Below are 20,566 nucleotides of genomic sequence, written 5' to 3' on the forward strand. Positions count from 1 at the left end.
CCTGCTTCCGCGTCACACGCATGCGGAATAACGGGGACGCGCCGCCTCTAAGGTGGAAGGCAGCGGATAGGACAGCTGATTGTGGGAGGTGGGCATGTCTGAGCGGGACTTCCATGTCGAGAAACAAGGTCCAGAAGAAGATGGTCTTGCTAGGAGGACCGCGTGACCGACGCGATTGGCATTGCGGCATCGCATGCATAGTAGATACACGGGGAATACGCCGGAAGGCTGCCGGCTTCCAAAACTAGTTGGAGCTGTTCCTGTTCGTTGGCATTAGTAATCCTCCGAACTATAATGGTAGCATCACCGTATGAAGGCTCGGAGGCAGATACCGTCCTAGCAGCCAAGACCGGTACAAACATCGCACGCAGGATGCAAAAGTGAAGTTCCCAACATTCCGAGCATGTCGAACCGTCATACAGTATGGCATAGCCAGGACGACGAAAAGCTGATTGGCTCAGATTGATGGGCGTGGAGACTACCGGGATGGGTGTTGACAAGGAAATGCACATCCACATATGCATCTCGCGTTGGTCTGCCAACTATTGCTGAATGCGCGCATCCTGATAACTATCCGCAAGAGTACAAGTATGGGTTCATCGCGGGCCAGGATGCAGTAAGCCGCAGTGAAGGCGCTAGAAGCGAGGGAGATGATGGCGCGTGCACGAGAGAGAGAACGGGACACGAGGCCCCAGGTTTTTCGACCGCCACCACTGCCCACAACCCTTTGTTGCGTGTTCGGCGAACTGCTCGCGTTCTGTCCGAACAACTCAGCGATTTGGACAACAACGGGCTGCAACTTCGCAAGGGTCGTCTATCGCGCCCTGGAGAAAACGGGAGTGGGCTAACTTTCGTGCACGCTGTAACACGCGTCCGCCGGCCTTGAGCAAGCTCTGGCGCCAGAAATCTCGGCGTCTTTGTATCTGCCGAGCTCGTCACGACCTTTCTGAGGTAGGAGGGTCATGCAAATTCGATCGTCTGACTGCTCACCGATGACTCGCCTTGGTCGACCCTCAGTGCACAGCACGTAGGCTGAGTGCCATGTCGTCGCAACAACCGCCCTACCCGCAAGCAGGGCCGTCAACGAATCCCTACTATCCTCCGCCGCCATTGCCATATGGATACGTTCCCAACCCATATGCGTACTATGCCCCACCACCTCCAGATATGACAGGACCACCCCCGCACTCGCCGGGTCGCATTCACGGACGCGGTGGCTACCGCGGCGGTGCACCAGGCTACCAACGTTACTCCTCGCAAACACACGGACAACACTTGCCGCACCAGCACCAGCACCAGCACCCGCCACCGTACCTTCCTGTACCTCAACAAGGCCGTGTGCCTCACTATCAGCACAAGTACCCCCACCCGCAACAAGTGTCACCTATCCCAGCCCCGTACTCCCCGACCGTCGCGCCATATCCCGCCCCGAACGGCGCTCCTTACCCGCATCATCCACACACGCCTATCCAGCAAAACGGCAGCCCGTACTGGGCGGCGCACAACGTATCCCAGCAACCCCTGTCGCCTTTACCAAAGCAACTCTCTATGCTTCCTCCAGTATCGTCGCCCCAGACTTCCTCCCCTCGCTTATTCCAACCCGTTGAACCGACCACTAATCCAACCGTGACACCAGTTGCTGGCGAATCCTCGGCGTCAATCCCGTCGCCACTGTCCGGAAATGAGGCGTCTCAGGCTGCATCCGCTCCCAATCAGCCAGGGATTGGCCCCGAAGATGCAGTCATGCAACCTGACCCTCCGCCGCCTTCAGAACCGGATATTGAAGCGGCGCCTCCGCCGCCAGAGGCGGAGGACGCTCCCGAGGCGCAGCCATCGCCGCCTCCACCCGGTTCTCCCGACGTTCCTGATTCTCCGCAACAGAACCATGTCCAACTTCGGTCTACACTCCCTGCTGCGGACGAACAATCGCCGAATCCCGACATCGGTGGTTGGGTGCTCTGGTCTAGGCGGCCTACGGATCCGACCTCCGCTCCCGGCATTATCATCTCTCCTCGAGCCCGCCCACCCCCGGTTGTGGTTGAGAAGGCCCTCACCTCGCGCACGCCCCCTCTGACTCCTGTGGTTGCTGAAGCTCCGCAGTTTAGGACAGCCCACGCCATTCAGGGTCCGGCTCTTGCGCAAGACGATGTTTTAACTGATGTCAATACTACTGTGGTCCCCGTCCGCGGAAAGTTCACACCGAAGGATGCCTCTCCCAATCTGCCCTCGTCGAGCGCTACTGAGACGGAGGCAACAGCTACGACGCCCGCCTCTCCCGTATCAACCGCCACTTCTGTTTCTCAGGCACCCGCCGCGCAGAGCAAGGATATTTCCGACCCCGCTGCTCCCTCAGCCCAAACCAGCGAGAATGATTCCCCGCCCAAACTCTCCGAGACCCCCGCCGCTCCTGATCCGTCTTCTGGAATATCTACTCCCGCTCCTGCAGCAGCTCCTCCTAAGCCCAAGCCCTCTTCCTGGGCATCTCTACTCCGCCCCGCTGCTGATGCCTCCGGTAATCGCAGGCCCGGTACCCTTCCCACGTCATCCGTAGTTGGGTTTTCCATCCCGGCCTCTGCGCTGTCTTCTTCTGGCTCTGCGCACGGATCTCCGTCATCGTCTCCCTATGCGGCTCACAAACCCGCGCTTCTGGCTCTGCTCAACGGCAATGCATACGGCCCACCGTCGCCGCCCCGCATACGGCCGAGGGGCCTGATCAACACGGGCAACATGTGCTTTGCAAACGCGGTGTTGCAGGTCCTCGTTTATTGCCCACCCTTCTGGAGGTTGTTCAGGGAGCTGGGCAAATATTTGCCCACGACCGTTGCGTTCGACGGACCGGTCGTTGGTAAGGAGAGAGAGAAGGAGAAAGATGAGAAGAAGAGCCCGGTGCCGCTCGTGGAAGCGACAGTTCAGTTCTTGAGCGAGTTTGTGCCGGCGGAGGATAAGGAGGGACATGGAAAAGACAAAGACAGGGGGAGGGAAGGTGGTAAGGGAAAGAAGAGCGGGAAGGGGAGGGAGGTGAGCATGGACGGCGAAGACGAGGACTGGGCAATGGATTCGTTCATCCCGAGCACTGTGTATGATGTGGTGAGAGCGACGAAAAGGTTCGGTGGAATGACGGTACGCGCCCCTTACGCTTTCAAATATCGGGCTCTCAATTCATAAACCTGTCTGTCATAATAAGGGTGGTCACCAAGAGGACGCAGAAGAGTTCTTTGGGTTCTACCTTGACACGCTCGAGGAAGAGCTTCTGTCCATCCTGCACTCGATCGCACCTGAATTGAATGCGGCAGCAAGCCCCGCTGTTCCGGATGAACCTCGGGATGTAGCTGGATCTTCGCAGCACGAAGATGGCTGGCTCGAGGTCGGCAAGAAGAACCGGTCGGTAGTGACGCGTACAGTGAGCAGTACCTATTCATCGTTCGGTTGGCGGAAGTTGTTCAGTACATGCTCGACCAGACAAAAAGCACAGAATCCCCGATTACACGCTTATTCGGTGGCAAGTTCCGTTCAACGCTACGCGCCCCCCATCAGAAAGACTCGGTCATTGTCGAGGATTGGCGGGAGCTGCAGCTCGACATCTCGGTTCGTTGATCCTCATGTGCCATTTCGCAACAACGACTGAACTTTGTGATCAGCGCGAGCAAGTCCATACGATCGCTGATGCGCTCGCACATCTATCTCACCCCCAGCCGGTGCAAATCGCCCTGCCTACCCGCCCGGGTTATGTGGTAGATGCCACGCAGCACGTTCTCATTGACGCGCTGCCGCCCATCCTGGTATTGCACCTGAAGCGATTCTTGTACGATACCAAAGTGGGCGATGTGGTGAAGATCGGGAAGAAGGTTGCCCTCGAACCGGAGTTGGTTATTCCTGCTGGTGGGGCGCATCAGATTCCAACAATCTCTACAGGATATTGATGCTGCGAATTTTCAGATATCATCGCTCCGACCAGAAGAGCTGGCCCACCCGCACGTTACAAGCTCTTCAGCGGTACATTTTGTTGTGTTCTTGCTTGTTTGCGTCGCTCATCGAATCCCCTTTCTCTCAGTGGTGTATCATCACGGCCTCTCCGCGTCAGGGGGTCATTACACACTCGACGTCCTTCATCCCAACCGCGACCTTAGCACAAAACCTCGCGAGGCCTGGATACGTATCGACGACGAGCTCGTCTCGGATATCCGCCCAGAGGACGTCTTCGGTGGTCAGGAGCGTGACGATCGTTGCGCATACTTGCTCTTCTACCGCAAGGTCAGCGGTGGACCACGGACATGATCATGGATAAATGCACGGAGAATCGGTGCACGATCTCGATCTCGTAATAGTTTTTATGCTGTCCGCTACATTCTCGTCCCACAATAGTTGTACTGTAGCAATCACTTTGCCCTTCAGATCCGCATTAAATCTCACAGCTCATCCTGTTCGCCTGATGGCCCGGATGGAAAACACGGTCGACAACTCCACCAAATCCGCGGCAAATGACGATAGAGGACATTGCGACGTTCTCGAGCGCGTGCTAGTTCGCCGGCATGTTAAAAAACCGAGAGTCTGATTTTGCCCGAAAGAAACCGCACGCGTGCGCTCGTAGGAGAGTCACGCAGAGGTTGCAAGAAATTGAGGGAAATAACTGGGTGTCCGAGCAGACCTAGCCTTCAAAGGAGAACGAGGATTTGGTCCGGAAACATCAACCACTTCGAAGTTCGAAACTGCGAGAGCAGTCGCGTTTCCGCACGACGCCCAAAAGCCTAGCACTGGGCGAGGTATTGATTTTACTGGCAATGCGAATCCATACATATGCCGACCCAGCTCTATATCCTGTCCCGCTCTAGACCGCCGCTGACTTCGGAGGACCAGTCTCCTCAGGCGGGGTCAAGTACACCTGCAGCACACAACACGTTGGCAGTTGCTCCTCTTACAGATACTAGACTCATTGACGCACCTGCTGGCCACCATGTCCGTTCTCCCACTTCTGATACCTGAGCGCAGTGAGGCCGTGCTTCTCAGCCTTGACCCGCTCGGACTCCTTGAGGGATTGACGCAGGGCGCGAGCCGCAATTTGCGAGTACTTGTTGTAACTAATCATATGGTAGGCAAAGGAAGCCATGGGTCAGTTCACAGGCAAGGTCGAGTCTGTAGTTGTACGAACGTGAAGTGCTGACGCCAGGTGGAGGCCATGGTCGACGTCGTTGAAGTGGGGAAGGAAATGTCGGTTGGCGTCGGGAGGCCAATCGGGAACTGAAGGGGAGTCTGCTAGGCTGTGCGACCGTGATTAGACACGGGCAGGTAAGGGCTGTACGATGTGCCGTCATGGCAGCGCGCTGCTTCGCATCCGTCTCCTTGCTTTCTACTTATTGCTTGAATTATCTGCACTTGAATTATCTGCATCTCTGACTCGGACTTACGCCTCGATTGGATAATTTGTTCTATAATCTGCCCAACGACCCCTGCCTTCATCTACCTATTGCGCAACATACGAGGAGATGGCAAGCATAAATTGGCACTACGTGCTCAAATTCATTATTACCGGGGACGCCGCTGTGGGCAAGTCCTCGCTGCTCGTACGATTGACGGACCAGCGTTTCCTGGCGAACCCAGACCCTACGGTGCGAAGTGATTGTTCGTGTTAGTCCAACTGACCGCTTATTCACGATTAGCTGGGTGTGGAGTTCGGGTCCAAACTCATTACCATACCGGAGGAGAACAAGATCGTTAAACTACAGTGTAAGTTGGCCCCGTCGTCCGAAGCCGGAAGTACACTGACGGCACCTTATAGGCTGGGATACGGCTGGCACGGAATCATTCCGGGCAATAACACGTTCTTATTACCGCGGTGCAGCAGGTTGCTTGCTGGTGTACGATGTGACGTCGAAACGGAGTGCATAAGGGTCTTGTCCTTCGACGTTCAAGACGTGGCTGACGTTTTGCACTTATCGCAGGTTTCCAGAGCTGTCGCTCGTGGCTAGCAGACGTTCGCGAACACGCCGACCCGCATCTCACTTGCATACTGGTCGGCAACAAAGTCGACCTCTGCGACAACTCAGAAGAGGGCGGACCTCCCGCGAAGAAGCGAGAAGTGTCGACAGAAGAGGCAGAGGCGTGGGCACAGGAGGAAGGCTTATTGTTCGTCGAGGCATCAGCGAAGTCCGGGCACAACGTCGACCTTGCATTTGAGCAAGCTTGCAAGGATATTTTGGATAAGATTCGCAAGGGTGTATTCGAAGACGACAGGGTATGCTCTCCGCGCGTATCCTCTTTGACTGGTGTTTGATGACGTGTTTCAACAGTCTCCTGGCGTGAAGCAGTCGAAAGCTAACGTCGCCTTGGACGGTCCACAGCCGAAGCAGGGGTGCTGCACATAACATGCAGCCATGTCTTTCCTTTCCCATATGGATCTCGGATGGATGTACCAATATAATATGTGTTTGTAGCACTCTCGATAGATACCTTGTAGGTGCTTGTAACCGATGTGTGGGGAGATAAGGCCGTGTATCGCTCCAAGAGGCGTGCCTACAGTTGACCTCAACTAAATGAACTCAGACCTTTCATGCTGGAGCAACAGTGGTGACTCCGTCTTCGCGCGTCCCGTCCAATCACCCGGTTTCAGAATGTCGTGAAACGCGTCCGCTTCCGGATTGCGCCGACCATATCCGGCACACAATGGATTAGTGTAGATGTCTTGCTTCTAGCATAAAAAACGAGTGCAGGGATACATTGCCAGGTTTCTACTCCTTGGAGACAACGAAGCCCTTGCCCTTGTAACCCTCTGACGAGATGCCTAGAGCGCAGGAGACATAAGGAAGATGTCATGCCGCGATAATGCCTCATACACACCAGAGATAGGGTTGATCTTTTGCTCGATTGCCCGCTCGTTGGCAGCCTCTTCCCACTCCTTGGTGAGAGTCTTTGGCGGTGGAGGCGCTGTAAAATGGGTGTTAACATCACGCTCGAATAACAAAGTCGAAAACAATGGACGCACCCCGCGAGCGAACGGTAACGAAGACCAAGCCGCTGACCGCAATGAGAGCCGACACGCCCGCGATGATTTTGGGTACGGTGCCAGGCGGGTTGATGGGAGCACGAGGTCCGTGGGGCCCGAACGCGACGTAGTACGCTGTTCATTGCGAACGCGTCCACAACAGTGGATAACACCGTAAAGAGTCACATAGGCATGAAGGATACCGTCAGCGACCTTCCAATAGCACACCCGAATGACATCCCACGTACCAGCCTTCTTCTCGTCGATGCTGAGCTTCTTCCAGTCCTGCTTTTGGAGCTCCTCGAGCTGCTGGTGCACGACCAACTTGTCCTCGTCGCTCAGCTGCTCCCATTGAGCCTCCACGTTTGAAATGGGGATCATGCTCTGCTGGCGCGCGGTCGAGGACGGGGCATGAGTCGGAGCGTGGTTGCCCGGCGCGGCCGCAGTGGCGAGGCAGCGGCGGCGGGCGACAGGAACGGCCGCGGTGCGTGCCAGGCGAAGGGCTTGCATATCGAGAGGGGTAATTAAGAGGCGGAGGGGGGAAACAGAGACGGAAGATATGGCGACGAAAAGGAACGAATTGCCCGTTGGCGGATTGGCCCGGGTTAAATTACGTAAGCGAGGAGCCGCTCAACGGCCTTTCGCCGATGCTTCCAGACGCAATCCAGGCGGACGACCGGGTCGCAGTCGACAGCTGGGGTTTCGCAGCGTCACAGTATAATATACGGTCGCGGCACCGGAATGGCGCAAAACCAGAGCGGGATTACAGAAAGCCACAGCTCGTCAATTACATTCACAACCCCTTCTCATTCAACCCCTTCGACCCCTTCTCCAAACTCGTCTCTTTCTCCCCACTCTTCTTGTCTTTATCCTTCTCCTTCTCTGCGTCCTTCTTTTTCTCCTCCGGGGTCTTCCCTTCCTCCGCCTCCGCTCGTCCGATGGTAGCTTTGTTGTCAACCAAGGCGTGAAGGGCGATGACAGCTCGTACTAAACTGCTCAAGTAGACGACCAAAAGCTGATCGTTCGTACTTGACGCAAACGATCGTTCGAGTGCATCGTCGGAAAGGTCGGGTAGGAGGTTAAGGGCGTCTTGCAGGTGGTAGATGATTTGGTGGTTCACGGGCATTGTACCAGCAGCCACCTGCGTGAGGTACTGATGTATCTCCGTCAGCCTTGCGTGCAGCCCACGAAGAGAGGCGAGTTGCTCCGAGACGCGGGTGGAGAGGGTGGTGGTAGTGGAGTCTTTGATGTCTCGGAGTAGGTGCTCGACACCTATTTCTTCTGCCTCTTCGGCTTCGATGGCGGAAGGAACGTGTAGGAACGTTTTCCGAACTTCTGTGCCGTCCTGCAGCGACGTCTTAGTTCCCCACTTCTATCAGCGATCCAAGAAGACGACTGACATCCTTGATCTCCTCCACCGCAAAGTAAGCGTCTGTTGGTATACCCTCGTGTTCTGGTCGTACGTCCACAATGACCATGACAGGTCGGGGTATGTATCGCTTGAATAGATCGTTGATTTCCTGGTCGGATGCCCGCAACTTCGGGCCTGTGTGATACCAGCCGATCATTCGTTCCCTAGCTTCGTACATAATGTCATGAGCATGGTACATCCCGGCTGGACAATTTAGGTACACACCATTCACCTTCTTGAACATCTCAAACATGCCCTCGATGTAGTTGTGGTCGAGGAACCACGTCTTCGGATCCTTCTCGTCCTCCTCGAACGGGATGCCGAACGAGTTCGCGACGTTCACGGTTTTGCCATTGTCCTGGCCAAGTAATACGCCAATTACGCGCTTGTTTGATGTCCTGGAGACAGAGCGGGCGTGGTGATCGGTAACAGAAAGCAGGACCAGAGGATGTACGACTGTGATGGCAATGTCAGTTTGCCTGCAAACATGCATGGTGGATGGCGCATTTACCGACGGTCGTTACGGCAAGGGCCGTTAGCTGTACACAATATTAGCGAGTGTCCTCAAATACGGCCAAAACACGCACCTGCTCTGTCGTTGTTGCAACCATGGTGAACGACGCGGTGGAGGAAGTATGCAGGTCGACGCGTACGCGTCAGCTGCGTCACGCACTCATTGGTGGCTGTGCTACATAATGCGCAAGCCCATATGCGTGGGTTGAATATTGAATATTTGAATCTTACCGGTCCTCCATGACCGACGGTCCATCGTCTTGAAAATGAAGGCAACAGACATAAACAGCCGGGTAACCACATCTGACGGGCTCTCACTCATTGGACTGTTAAACATGCAAATGCCACCGTGAAGGGGACGAACACTGCCCGCGATCATTACTCGCCTCCCGACAGGGGATCCGCCACAGCCAGCTTGTGATATACTTATGTGCGCGCGGGACTAGACCAGGTTTACCAAGCCAAAATATGATTGCTCAGTCCGTTCCCGCCATGCAACACATCGGCGGAATCTCATAGAGGCTCGTTTGAGGATGGTTCTAGGCCACGTCCGATATGCTCTTCTGAACCACACAAATTCATACTCATATTGGTGCTTCGCCGGAGCGGCTGCTAAGGATTGGCTCTACTTGTTTTAGCAGCTTGTGTCTGCTCGGGCCGCGGTTTCCAAGACCCGTCCTCTCTCTCAGCCTTCACACACGCTGGAAATAGTTCGGCGTACCTTATTCTGCCCCGTCCTCTGCCGACCTCGCTTTCTCAGAAACGTGAGCATATCGCACACTGGCCTGCACCCTGTTCCTGGAGCTGCTGCTTGTCCTTGACTGCCGTCTCTTACGCAACTCCATTCTTCATCGAGACACCAGCCGCATTTTCGGCATGTGCTCCGCTCCCGTCACTGCTACCTACTCTCGCGTCGATGGCCTAGACATCGATGTTGACCTGTACGTACCAAATTTGACGGGCAACATTCCCGGCATCCTCTATTTTCACGCTGGTGGGCTTGTCTATGGTAGTCGGAACGACTTTTTCTTCCCCACCTGGCTCAAAGGTTTGCACTTTCCCTACTCTGCACCGTACCACTCACGTCAATGGGATTACTAGATGCCGCACTGATGCGGGGTTGGCTATTCCTCGCTGCCGATTATCGTCTTCTTCTCCCGTACACCTCCTACGATCAGCTCGAAGATGTGAAAGCTCTCTCGTTGTGGCTCAGCTCGCCTTCGTTATCAGAACGTTTGCCTCCCGGCGTGACTCTAGACAATTCTTCCATCATGTTAGCGGGAACATCCGCGGGGTTATACATTGCCATGCAATTCGCTCTCCACTCGTCGCTTCAAGTCAAATCCCTTCTGGCCTTGTATGGATCCGTCGACTATCTCTGCGATGACTACATCCTCCCACATCCCGAAGGATTCCCCGCTCTCGGCGGTCCCATCCCCTTTTCTGCCGTATCTAAATTCTTCGACATAAGCAATCCTCCACGCTCCTCCAGCTCCGCATCTCGCAACAGCATGACTGACTGTGCAGACGGGCGGCATTTACTCCTGACTTGGATGCGGCAAGAAGGAAGCAGGGTGGACCATATTGTAGGCCGGCAAGGATTGAGTGCTGCTCTCGCGACACGCCCTGCCGAGGAGCGCGCCTCGTACCTGGAAGAGAAGGAATGGGTGCTGTTCCCACTACTGAACGCCAACAAACTCCCTCCCACCCTTTTCATACACGGAGATGCCGATAGTGTGATGACGTTGGGAGTATGTCGACACACGGTGGACGTGCTCGAGAGAGCAGGAGTGAAGGCAGAGCTCATCGTTGTTCCAGGTGCTGAGCATGCATTCCTCTCCGCAAGTGATATGACGGCGTTTGTAGATTGTGACAACGCATACGAACGAGCGGCAGAGTTCTTGCAGCGCAGTCTTTAGGTGGGATTAGTTTCCGAGACGATGTTCGTTTCAGCGCTGTACATTCTGCTCTGGTCCTCATACTATGTAGTAGGTTGGCCAGCATGTTTCCAATAAGCGGATGGCGACTATTCAAATACTTATGTAACACGCTCATCGGAGTTCTCCTCGCTGTACCAGTCTACCAACCTCTTCAGCAGGTCTACCCACTCGTCCTCGGTCCTTACTCCCTTGAGCCACGTATCTTGTTCTCCGAGCTCCTCAACCTTGCTCCATGCAGCCCGAATATCAACACCCTCTTCCCGTATCCACCTCCTCCACTTCTCCACGTACGGCGTTCCGTCTTGCTCCAACTTTCCCTTCGCTTTGAGGTATTCAACAAGACGGTCCTGATAGTCCTGACCGTCTTCAATCAGATCGACGAAACGGTGTCCTTGCCAGTAAGGATTGATGCCAACGGCGCGAATACGCTCTTCATGTTTCTCAAGCGCACGAAGCATGGTTTCTCGAGATGGTAAGACGGAGGAATCGGCAATGGCATGCGATATGAGAAGCGACTGGGCGAAGTCAGAAGGACAATTCGCAATAGGAACGGGAAGGCCGACAAAGGCCAACGCCGTTGGTGGATGGTCAGGGGAGAGACTGAATATTTCCTCGTATAAAGGCCGGATGTAGCGAGTGTTCACAGTCAAACCAGCCTCGCCATATGCGGGTGTTTCGTCAGTCGCGTTCTCGCGTGTCGGAGGAGGGATTTCCAGGAGGGTGGATGAATGCGGTGAACTCAGGAATGGTATATGGATCTCATAGCCCGTTGCAAGGATGACGCTATCGATAGACGAAATGGACGTGCCGTCCACGAAGACGATTTCATCTTCCGTAAAGTGGGAGATGACTGGTAGGAGGGTGATTCCCTCAGCAGTAGGAACTTGACCCGGTTTGAGTGATTGGTAAACATGGTTCGCGTAGAGCACTATCTGGCCGGCAGCGTCCCTTCCGCTGGCGCCTCCACCTACGACGAGAACGGAGCGTCCCGCGTATTTTTCAGGCTCGCGGTAGTAAATCGAGTGAATGATGCTTCGCGATGGTTTCCCACACGGGGTGTGGGCTAACCACTCCGAAGTGCCGTTCCACTGAGGCACACGAGGATAGTGGTTGTGGCCGGTAGCTACGATTAGATGGTCGACGCGACTGCGCTTGAGCGCACCCTCGTTCTCGTCGCGAACGGTGAGATCCCAGTGCCCAGCGTCGGCCGTACCTATCCAATCCGCGGCGATGACGGTATGATTGAACCGTATGTGCTCACGCACGCCATGGGCGTCTGCATAGGCCGCATGATACCTCTGCACGTACTCGTGCGGAGGAAAGAGCGGTGTGAGCGGCGGATACGGAAAGCCGGGATACGTCATGTCCGGAACGGGAGTGTTCGTGTGCAGACGAGGGTAAAGCGGGGTGTCGGGCAGCTCGGGAGGTGAAGGAGGTCCGTTCGGCTCCTGCAGCCACACTCCGCCTACATCGCGCGTTCGCTCGTACGCCACGATTTCCCAGCCGGTGCGTATGTCAAGCGGCAAGTCGAGGATGGCCTTGACAGCCGCGAGCCCTGCACTCCCTGTTCCTACGACGGCTATGGATTTTGGGGCCAGAGGGGCGAGCGGTTGCTGTTGCCATGCTACGTGCGCCGCGTGTCCTGGCTTGAAGGATGCCGCGGAGAGCGCTAGAATACAGAGCACGGTTCGAGCAAGAACAGAGTGCAACATAGCAGCAGATGACGGCGAGCGCTGCTGAGCGCAGCCTTAAGCCGTTAAGGAGGCCCCATCTTACAAAACAGGATGAGTCGGAAGGTAGCACTCTGAATGACTCCAGAAGGTAGCAAGATGGCGCCATCAGATTCGCTATGAATTCGCTCAGGAAGACCAAGATGACAAATCTGCGAGGGACGGTAGGGATTTATAAGCCAGTTTATCTGCTGTCACGGCGCTAGCATGGCGGTTTTGTTCCCAATGGAGTAGACGGTTAAGATACTAGGTAAGACTGCAAACCTAACTCAGCTGGAGGATGTCTGGACGCGTCGCTCACGTGGCATGTGGCTGTGACAAAAGTGCCACGTGGAACGTTCCACTCACTCGCCGGCAGCGATTGCTCGTCGTCGTGCTTGTCGTCGACGCCGTTACGCCCTCTCACTGAACAGCCTCTGAGCCTCGAGGCCGGTAGAAGACGCGTTGAATTGGGGCTGGAGTAGACTATGCCGCCTCCCACTGCTGGCGACCCATGGCTTACTTCACGCCGCTTTGGGGTCGTCATTGATGCTGGTTCATCTGGATCTCGACTTCAAATATACAGCTGGAGAGACCCTCGAACGGTTAGGCTGGAACACGGGGATGCGGTTGCGTTCCAGCTACCGCAGGTGGAGAAGGGCGCGAAGGATGGGGACTCTTGGGTGCGCAAGGTGGAACCTGGTGAATACTACAGTTGGCCTCCATGACAGCAATCGAGCTCAAACGCGTGTTATGTTCAGGAATATCAACTTTCGGAGACCACCCTGAAGAAGTCGGTGAATACTTGAGGCCGCTGCTCGAGCATGCCCAGTTCCAAATTCCGCCCTCATTGCACGCCGAAACACCCCTTTTCCTGCTCGCGACTGCGGGGATGCGGCTGCTTACTCAAGAGCAGCAAGTTGGCGTACTGAAGGAAACCTGCACGTTTTTGAAGTTTCATTCTAATTTCCGAATCGACGATCCTTCGGACGTTGGGCCATGCGGGTCTAGTGTGCGCATCATCACGGGAGAGGAAGAGGGACTCTTCGGTTGGATCGCGGTCAACTACCTCATGGACGGTTTTACTGCCTCCGATGATAAACCAACGACATACGGTTTCCTTGATATGGGCGGCGCCTCTACGCAAATCGCTTTCGAGCCCAGTCCAGCGGAACGTGCCCAGACGAAGAACCTCATACCGGTTAGGCTGCGCTTGCTAGGCGGAAGAGATATCCACCACGAAGTTTTTGTGACGACATGGCTCGGCTACGGTACCAACCAGGCTCGTGAACGCTACGTCGCCAAAGCCATTGACGAATATGAAGCAAAACGTCCCCCGGGCTCGCCTCATGGCTCTTCTACAGAAGGGGAGCTGATCGAGGACCCATGCTTACCCAAGGACCTACAGCTTACTGAAACGCCTGTTCACGTTGACCCTGTTTCCGATGCTCACGTCAATAGACCTCATACACTGGTCGGCACCGGCTCCTTCGAACAATGCCTCGAAAAGGCGCTACCTTTGCTTAATAAGGCTGCCCCATGTCCTGACTCCCCGTGCCTCTTCAACGGTGTTCACGTCCCACCGATAGATTTCTCTGTCTCGCATTTCATTGGCGTGTCGGAATACTGGTACTCATCAGAGCATGTCTTCAATCTTGGCGGGGCCTACGACTTCGTCCAGTACGAACGCGCCGCCTCCGAGTTCTGTGCTCACGACTGGCAGGCCATCGTGAAGGAACACGAGGCACAACGGTCTCGCGGTCAGGATCGCAAGGCGCACGACGGACAGTCGATCCAGATGGGCCAGTGGGATGAGAGCGTCAATCTGCAGCGCCTCCAGATGCAGTGCTTCAAGGCCGCATGGGTGGCCAATGTCCTCCACGATGGCATCGGCATGCCTCGTATAGTGGATGCTGGTGGCAACGTCACCTCGGGCGGCGATCACAAGGACGTAGAGCAGCATGCGCAGACCAAGGGGTTGGGGAGACCGATGTTCCAATCCGTGGACAAAGTCGGTGACGTGGCTATTAGTTGGACCTTGGGGAAGATGGTGCTGGAGGCAAGCAAGGAGGTGCCGCCTATTTCGAGCGACGTCAAGCCGCTGGTGGATCCCTTGGATGACCTCGCCGACTCTGAGCACTCTCCCATACGGCCCATTCGACCCTTCCTGGACTTCGACGCAATTGAAGACTCGATATCAGATCATCTGCCCACCGTGCTGACTCGACAATCACTGGGTTTCTCGTTCATCGCCTTCTTTTTTTACGTAGTGATGATTAGCGTGATGCTTGCCCTAATCGTACGGTTGAGGCACCGGATCCGCAGAGCCGTACGGCGCTTCCGGCGTAAACGCGATTACTACGCTGAGGCATACGGAATGGAAGAAGGCCGAGGACTCAATGGCTCGCCATCGGTCTCGCGTCCGCCGTCTCCGTCTGTCAAGTCATCGGCACGGGCTTTGTGGCGTCGGTTCCATCACTTCCTTTTCCCCTCGTTGCGGAGGCCGTCCCATCTGACGGTGGGTATGCAGAAGCTAGGCGCTCGGCCGCCCAATGCGTCGCCTGTCCGAATGTCGCCGATTAGATCCCATTCCATGCCCATGGTGCTCAATGCCCTGGGACCTGCGGGGATCACTCCACAGCAGCCCGTGCCGCGCCCAATGACGCCGTCTTCCCCAAACATGCACGGCAAGGACGCGCTCTCCTTCGCGAGCTCCCGCAACTCCTCCCAGATTAGTCTGAGCACCTTGATGCCGACCAGAGCCGGCGCACGATCGAATGGTGCGCTCACGCCCACGCGATGAAACACCAGCCGAGGGTACTTGAACGGAACCCCGCCTCTGCACGTAGTACGACGGTCGATGCCGATGCGCAAAGGGCGGGAACAGGCACCAAGACTCCCAGCTGCCCTTCCTGTCGTTCCGCTAGCGGCGTTACAAGACGGGATAGCTCCGAGTCATACTCCCATGGGACATCTACAGGTGTCGAGGGTCTAGGATGAGAGCTCGCGCGATGCCTCGTATCGGCTGCAGGGTTGGGCCCCATGGGGACCTTCTATCGGCTTCCTCGGGGCGTACATATGACTGCATCATCCGTGCTGCATGTGGTTGCGAAGGTCACGACCAAACCGGGACATGGTCGTGGGACCAGAGAAGACCTTCGAGGGGAACCGAGGAGGAGTCCGACGAGTGAGAAGCGTGCTCCGCTTCCTGGGTGGTGTCCTCAGGTACGGAAATCGACGATGCGCGCGCTGGCGCCGAACCGTACTTGACACCCTGCGCTCGGCGGTCGTGTAAATGGTCAGATCAGATCACCGATGTTATCTAGCCCTCGATAACAAGGTTCATCATACTACTCCAATATGGTAGATCGCAGCTTCTCCCATCTGCGGACCGCATGCTCGCTGCGTGCCGTTGGGTACGACCGCTATTAGTTGCCAGAACGCTGGGAACAGTAATGTGTACCAATACACGAGCATAGGACCTATGGAAGCGATACATTATGTGCGTAAACGTTGCAATATCCACGTTCAGAACCCACATTCGGATCGTCATTTCGGACGTGAGCGAGTGCCGCCAGGACCAGTCATCTGACGCGACTGTACCCGAGTAGACGACGTAACCATCGCCTCCCTCATCCGCCGTATGCGCATCACGTCGTGGACCCAATCAGATTTGTTAGCTTCCTCCTCCGCCGCTTGGCGGAGCTCGCGCTCCTTTTCGTCGCTTTGTAGTTCCGGGCAGGTACGCGCGCCTTTTCGCCAGAGCAGCAGCTGGTATACGGCTTCCCTCATGAGAACGCTTGAACAATACTGTCAAGTTCTCTCATTCAGCCCAACACCATTCGTCTACTTAGATGAACGAGACTTACATCCAATTTCTCTCGTTCGTTCAGTGAATGAAAGCTTTGTGTACCACGCTGATACGAAGTCGGACACGGATCGCCAGCTTCCGTAGGGCTGGGGGTTTCTTCTGCCTCCTGTTATTAAAGTCAGCTGAACGCCCGAAGTTTCATGAATCAAGTGATCCCCACCTCGAATCTCAGGGTCGAAGATCGGGGAAGTTCGCCATTGCCCGACGTCTGCTATGACGTGATTTGACGTTAGTCGGAGTGAGACGAACAAAAGGGGATTTTAACGTTTACCGGAGCAGGAATGCACGCGGACTCGGAAGCATGTGTCGAGTGGTCGGTCCCCGCCTTGTCCTGCCGAGATAGGATCTATGTTAGTTCATGAGAGAATGTCGAACGAGAGATGGACGAGACAGCGTGCTACCTGGGATACTTCTGGTACGGAACTCAGAGGGGCAGGCTGTGTGCAGAGATGGTCATCAGAAAGCATCGAAGGGGTTCGTTGGTGAGAACGCACGGAAGTGTCAGCGTTATCGTCCAGGTTGCTCGTTCCCAGTGGCGGTTGATGTGTTCCGGAATCAGGCTAGGCCAATTTCAGCGATTCGAATAACCCAGAAAGTAGGGAAGAAAGACACGGTACCGTCTGGTCCACGCCAGCGTCATCCTGGTCCCGGCTACTCATCACCAGGCGGTAAATCCAGTGTGTGAGCTCTTGCTGTGTTTGCTCATCCAGGACACCCAACTTGACGACGCGGTCAATTGCGTTCAAGGCCGCCCTGGCCTTGCCGCCTTTCATGAAGCTTTCATGGTACTCGAGCGCGGGAGTGTATTTGCCGTCCAACACCGCACAAAGCACCGGTTTGAGATACGCTAACTGCCGGCGAATAGGCAGATCCTCGAACGGAGCCGTCATAGGAAGTATTACTTCTGGACTGGGAGATCGGGATCCCGAGGATGACTTTAGAACATCGTACCAGTCAAAATTATCCTGCTGGTGTTCCACGGCTTTCACTGCACTGTCAAAGTCGCCGAGCTGCATACGAGACAAGCATGGAGCGGTTCAGCTGTGCAGCATCCTGAGAGTCACCAACTGAGCTAACCTTGCATGTTTCGAAACCATCTTCCAACTGGGTGAAGAAAAATTTCCGTGGAATTGTATCACTTGTCATGTCCATGAATTCCACGACATAGCGCGGTTCCTCGTCCTTCGTTCGAGGTGGAAGATACTCTTTTAGGCGTGCGGGGTAGAAGGGGACGCGGCGATTTGTTCGAGCGAGTACCAGTTCGCCAGGTATGTCAAGGTCGATATCGGCCTCAGGAGGCTCCCATAGCTCCTCGGGAGTATAGCGATCAATCTTCACCTTCTTCGGGCTCCATATGGTGGCAGAGGACCGATGACTCATCACCCCGTGAATATCGCTGGGCAGCTCATCCTCCTCTTTCATGGCCTCCAATGCGGCATGGAAGCGACAGTCGAGGTCGGCTTCATCCATATCGATTTGGGATTTTCCAGCGCCAGGGCCAGAGTCATTGCGTGAGCGAACCTGGTAATTCGACGCCGTGAATCGGATCGAGTCTAGGAGTTTCATGGACAAGATGTTGGAAGCCGACGGTGCCGGCACTGCAGTTTCCTCGAGAGTGTTTGGTCCGATCGGTTCGAGTAACTTGACGCGGAAGGGTGAGGCTCCGGAAACCTGGCATGGTATCCATCGGTTCGTCTGCGTCATTGCAACCATGGGTAGGCTTACCTTCGCAGGCCACCAGTATCCGCCACGACGCGATGCTTCCTCCGCACTCAAGCTGCTTCCGTGTCTATCAACCAGCGCCCAGACCAGCGTGCCAAGTGATGGTGTGGACCATTGGTTCGCAAATGTTGCTGGTCTTGAGGGGCCGGTGAAGGATGCGAAAGAGGTTATGGAAGATGTTCGCGATGGTGGGGCAAGCGACGAAGGGGGAGGAGTGATGGAATCACGCGTCCTTAAGCGTTTCAACGGCCTGGGTGTCGCTTTCAGGGCCGCGTCGGTCAGTGAGCCGTCGAGAGACGCGATGTCGGTCAACGGCGACTCGACATCTGTCTCACTGTCGGACTGACTTCGTGGATCGCGCATTACTCCTCTCTTGATTGTCGTGTCAGTCCGTTTGACCTTGCTAGGACCAGGTTTAGGTCTGCCATTGGCCACTTTCTTCCGTGGTGGCCTCCGTTTAGCTCTCTTCAATCGAGGCGCGGATCCGTAAGAATCCTTGTTGTCCTCTGATCCCGACTCGGACGAGGATATTTGCGCCGCAACCTTGGCAGACGCCTTCTGTGCAGCTGATCGTCGTGCTCGACCCGAGGATGGCCCGCCGTCCATGTCGGAAAGCTTTGATGAATATGGACTGCCTTGGCCCGTATCGTGGCTTGCGGTCGTTCACGTCACTTCTTGGACCAGGCCGAGGGCGATGGTCTCGACCTAAGCTGCGCAGCGTTGGTTACGAGCCCTCTCGCAATGAACGTGATGGTGGGTAGGTGGGCGAAGGATGCGAGTACAGCAGGAAGGTAGATGAGAACAAAGGCTGGTACGCGTTGGAGGCGAAGCGCGCCGGATACCCAACGCGTCGGACAAAGATAGGGGCTTCGATGGAAATTGAATATCATACTCACCAGTGCTCTTCGACTGCTTCAAGCTCGTTACTACTTGGTCACGGTCATTGCCCTCCTCCAATCAGGAGCATTGATCGCAATTACGATAGTCGCAAGATGCTTCTCTCAGCAAGCATCCTCAATGCAAATGACTCGCATCGTGATGCGCCCATGTCCTATGTGCTATACGTATTCCCTCGCGGTGGAGCCCAAGCAAACATCGATATCACAGCGCTCGCGGTCCCATGATGCACAGGCAGGTTGAAGAAGCGTCCGTGGCGCTCGTGGATGGATAGCCTTCTTCGATATGCTGCTGCTTGTGCTTGCGGTCGATGTACTCACTGGGCTAGCAATACAGCATTCACCGATGTGAGGGGTGGTCAGACCTTTGATGGCGACCTTTCCCTCGTAGTTAGGACGGAGATGGAACTCACCGCCCATATGCGAGCTTTTCTGATCCGCATGCCCGCTTATTACGAACAATGCTGGGATCGCTCAGCTACGCAAGCAGCACGGTCAAGCGGATTTGATTGATATTATTTCAGACAGGAAGTGGCCGCGATCCGCCCAATATACCTCACTTCACGTTCAGCTGCTCAACCAATATGATATCCGTATTCGGGACTCCTGACACCTATTGAATTCATAGGCTGCCTCCTTCAGCCGTCAGTGTCCTTCGATGCGCGATGGGCCGGTCATCAGGAAAAATCGGACTATCGAAAGAGTCGCTTATTGGGTACCGAAACCCTGTAAAGCTACTAAATGAGCACGCTTTAGTACATTTTAGGAGGCTTTTAGCAAATCCAGGTTTTCCTGATGGTGACGCTGCCCACGGTTGGCCTCCAGCAGCTACAAACACTCCACTGTCAGATGAAGTTCTTGACTGTCATTATATTGGCTACATATGTTATCTGTAGGGTAAGGCCATATTTGTACAGTGGTCTGTGTGATGCCAAGAGAGGATATACCAACGCTGCACGTTCATTAAGAGTAGGCACGACGACGGAGGGGAGACTAATGCCAAAAAATCAAAAAAGAGTAACAGAAGAAAAAGAGAAACTTTACTCTGTACTTTATCACTGACTATTAACATACGGACTTCTGGGTACTATGCTACAGCTACGTATTATATGTCCTATGCGATTTGCTTTAAATTCGACTTCGGCGTGGAACATGTGTACCTGTTCCCACGATCAGAGTAGATATCAGTTTCCACATACTTAGTTTTAATTCAACACTCTGATGCGATCACTAACTCGTCCAGCCTGGAGGTGTGGGAATATCACCTCAAGCAGAGCCTGGGAGATTAGCCTCAAGTATTTCCATCCCAATAACAGCGTTGTCATCTCCGATGCCTCATACGGCTCAACCGTGCTATCATATATTAGGTCGCGGTCAAGGCCATCCGTCGCACTGCTCTACCAGCCTACTATCGTAGCGGCAGATACTATACCAAGGATACACAGAATACCCGAGGAAACGCGCGACGATGTACTGGACGAGACGGACGTCTGCGTCGGCGAACTCTCGAAGAATACCGAACCCGAAG

General features: G+C 55.1%; 8 protein-coding genes across 8 annotated transcripts; 4 read left to right on the forward strand and 4 right to left on the reverse strand.

Moving 5' to 3' along the window:
• Nucleotides 1-701: 701 nt before the first annotated feature.
• PUNSTDRAFT_126960 (cysteine proteinase) lies at nt 702-5,197 on the forward strand. The gene is made up of 9 exons (XM_007385348.1): nt 702-951; nt 1,018-3,120; nt 3,185-3,400; nt 3,460-3,585; nt 3,639-3,879; nt 3,937-3,993; nt 4,052-4,879; nt 4,940-5,075; nt 5,147-5,197. Exons 2-7 carry the CDS (start codon nt 1,042-1,044, stop codon nt 4,273-4,275), a joined length of 2,943 nt encoding a protein of 980 aa, XP_007385410.1. The 5' UTR covers nt 702-951; nt 1,018-1,041; the 3' UTR covers nt 4,276-4,879; nt 4,940-5,075; nt 5,147-5,197.
• Nucleotides 5,198-5,417: 220 nt separating this feature from the next.
• On the forward strand, nt 5,418-6,774 carry PUNSTDRAFT_104626 (ras-domain-containing protein). Its single transcript, XM_007385349.1, has 5 exons — nt 5,418-5,603; nt 5,655-5,721; nt 5,774-5,875; nt 5,937-6,229; nt 6,285-6,774. Exons 1-5 carry the CDS (start codon nt 5,481-5,483, stop codon nt 6,357-6,359), a joined length of 660 nt encoding a protein of 219 aa, XP_007385411.1. The 5' UTR covers nt 5,418-5,480; the 3' UTR covers nt 6,360-6,774.
• Nucleotides 6,738-7,486, reverse strand: PUNSTDRAFT_18529 (COX4-domain-containing protein; the record flags this gene model as incomplete). Its single annotated transcript, XM_007385350.1, has 4 exons — nt 6,738-6,775; nt 6,832-6,918; nt 6,977-7,111; nt 7,225-7,486. Coding segments are annotated over 4 exons (522 nt in total), but the record flags the coding sequence as incomplete, so codon positions are not given.
• A 176-nt stretch (nt 7,487-7,662) lies between these two features.
• PUNSTDRAFT_89207 (Mov34-domain-containing protein) lies at nt 7,663-9,011 on the reverse strand. The gene is made up of 5 exons (XM_007385351.1): nt 8,975-9,011; nt 8,899-8,926; nt 8,613-8,843; nt 8,377-8,555; nt 7,663-8,321 (listed from the first exon to the last, which is right to left on the reverse strand). Exons 1-5 carry the CDS (start codon nt 8,996-8,998, stop codon nt 7,770-7,772), a joined length of 1,014 nt encoding a protein of 337 aa, XP_007385413.1. The 5' UTR covers nt 8,999-9,011; the 3' UTR covers nt 7,663-7,769.
• Nucleotides 9,012-9,866: 855 nt separating this feature from the next.
• Nucleotides 9,867-10,264, forward strand: PUNSTDRAFT_16499 (uncharacterized protein; the record flags this gene model as incomplete). Its single annotated transcript, XM_007385352.1, has 2 exons — nt 9,867-9,948; nt 10,002-10,264. Coding segments are annotated over 2 exons (345 nt in total), but the record flags the coding sequence as incomplete, so codon positions are not given.
• A 674-nt stretch (nt 10,265-10,938) lies between these two features.
• Nucleotides 10,939-13,096, reverse strand: PUNSTDRAFT_114612 (FAD/NAD(P)-binding domain-containing protein; the record flags this gene model as incomplete). The annotated part of the gene is made up of 2 exons (XM_007385353.1): nt 10,939-12,464; nt 12,919-13,096. The coding sequence occupies 2 exons, from the start codon at nt 13,094-13,096 to the stop codon at nt 10,939-10,941; spliced, it is 1,704 nt and encodes a 567-aa protein (XP_007385415.1).
• PUNSTDRAFT_71457 (uncharacterized protein) lies at nt 13,038-15,352 on the forward strand (the record flags this gene model as incomplete). Its single annotated transcript, XM_007385354.1, has 2 exons — nt 13,038-13,251; nt 13,311-15,352. The coding sequence occupies 2 exons, from the start codon at nt 13,038-13,040 to the stop codon at nt 15,350-15,352; spliced, it is 2,256 nt and encodes a 751-aa protein (XP_007385416.1).
• A 746-nt stretch (nt 15,353-16,098) lies between these two features.
• PUNSTDRAFT_135813 (uncharacterized protein) lies at nt 16,099-18,748 on the reverse strand (the record flags this gene model as incomplete). The annotated part of the gene is made up of 9 exons (XM_007385355.1): nt 16,099-16,359; nt 16,419-16,526; nt 16,581-16,631; nt 16,692-16,766; nt 16,822-16,857; nt 16,915-16,980; nt 17,038-17,430; nt 17,498-18,091; nt 18,146-18,748. 9 exons carry the CDS (start codon nt 18,746-18,748, stop codon nt 16,099-16,101), a joined length of 2,187 nt encoding a protein of 728 aa, XP_007385417.1.
• Nucleotides 18,749-20,566: the final 1,818 nt, after the last annotated feature.

Source organism: Punctularia strigosozonata (assembly GCF_000264995.1).
Source record: "Punctularia strigosozonata HHB-11173 SS5 unplaced genomic scaffold PUNSTscaffold_9, whole genome shotgun sequence".
NCBI lineage: Eukaryota > Fungi > Basidiomycota > Agaricomycetes > Corticiales > Punctulariaceae > Punctularia > Punctularia strigosozonata.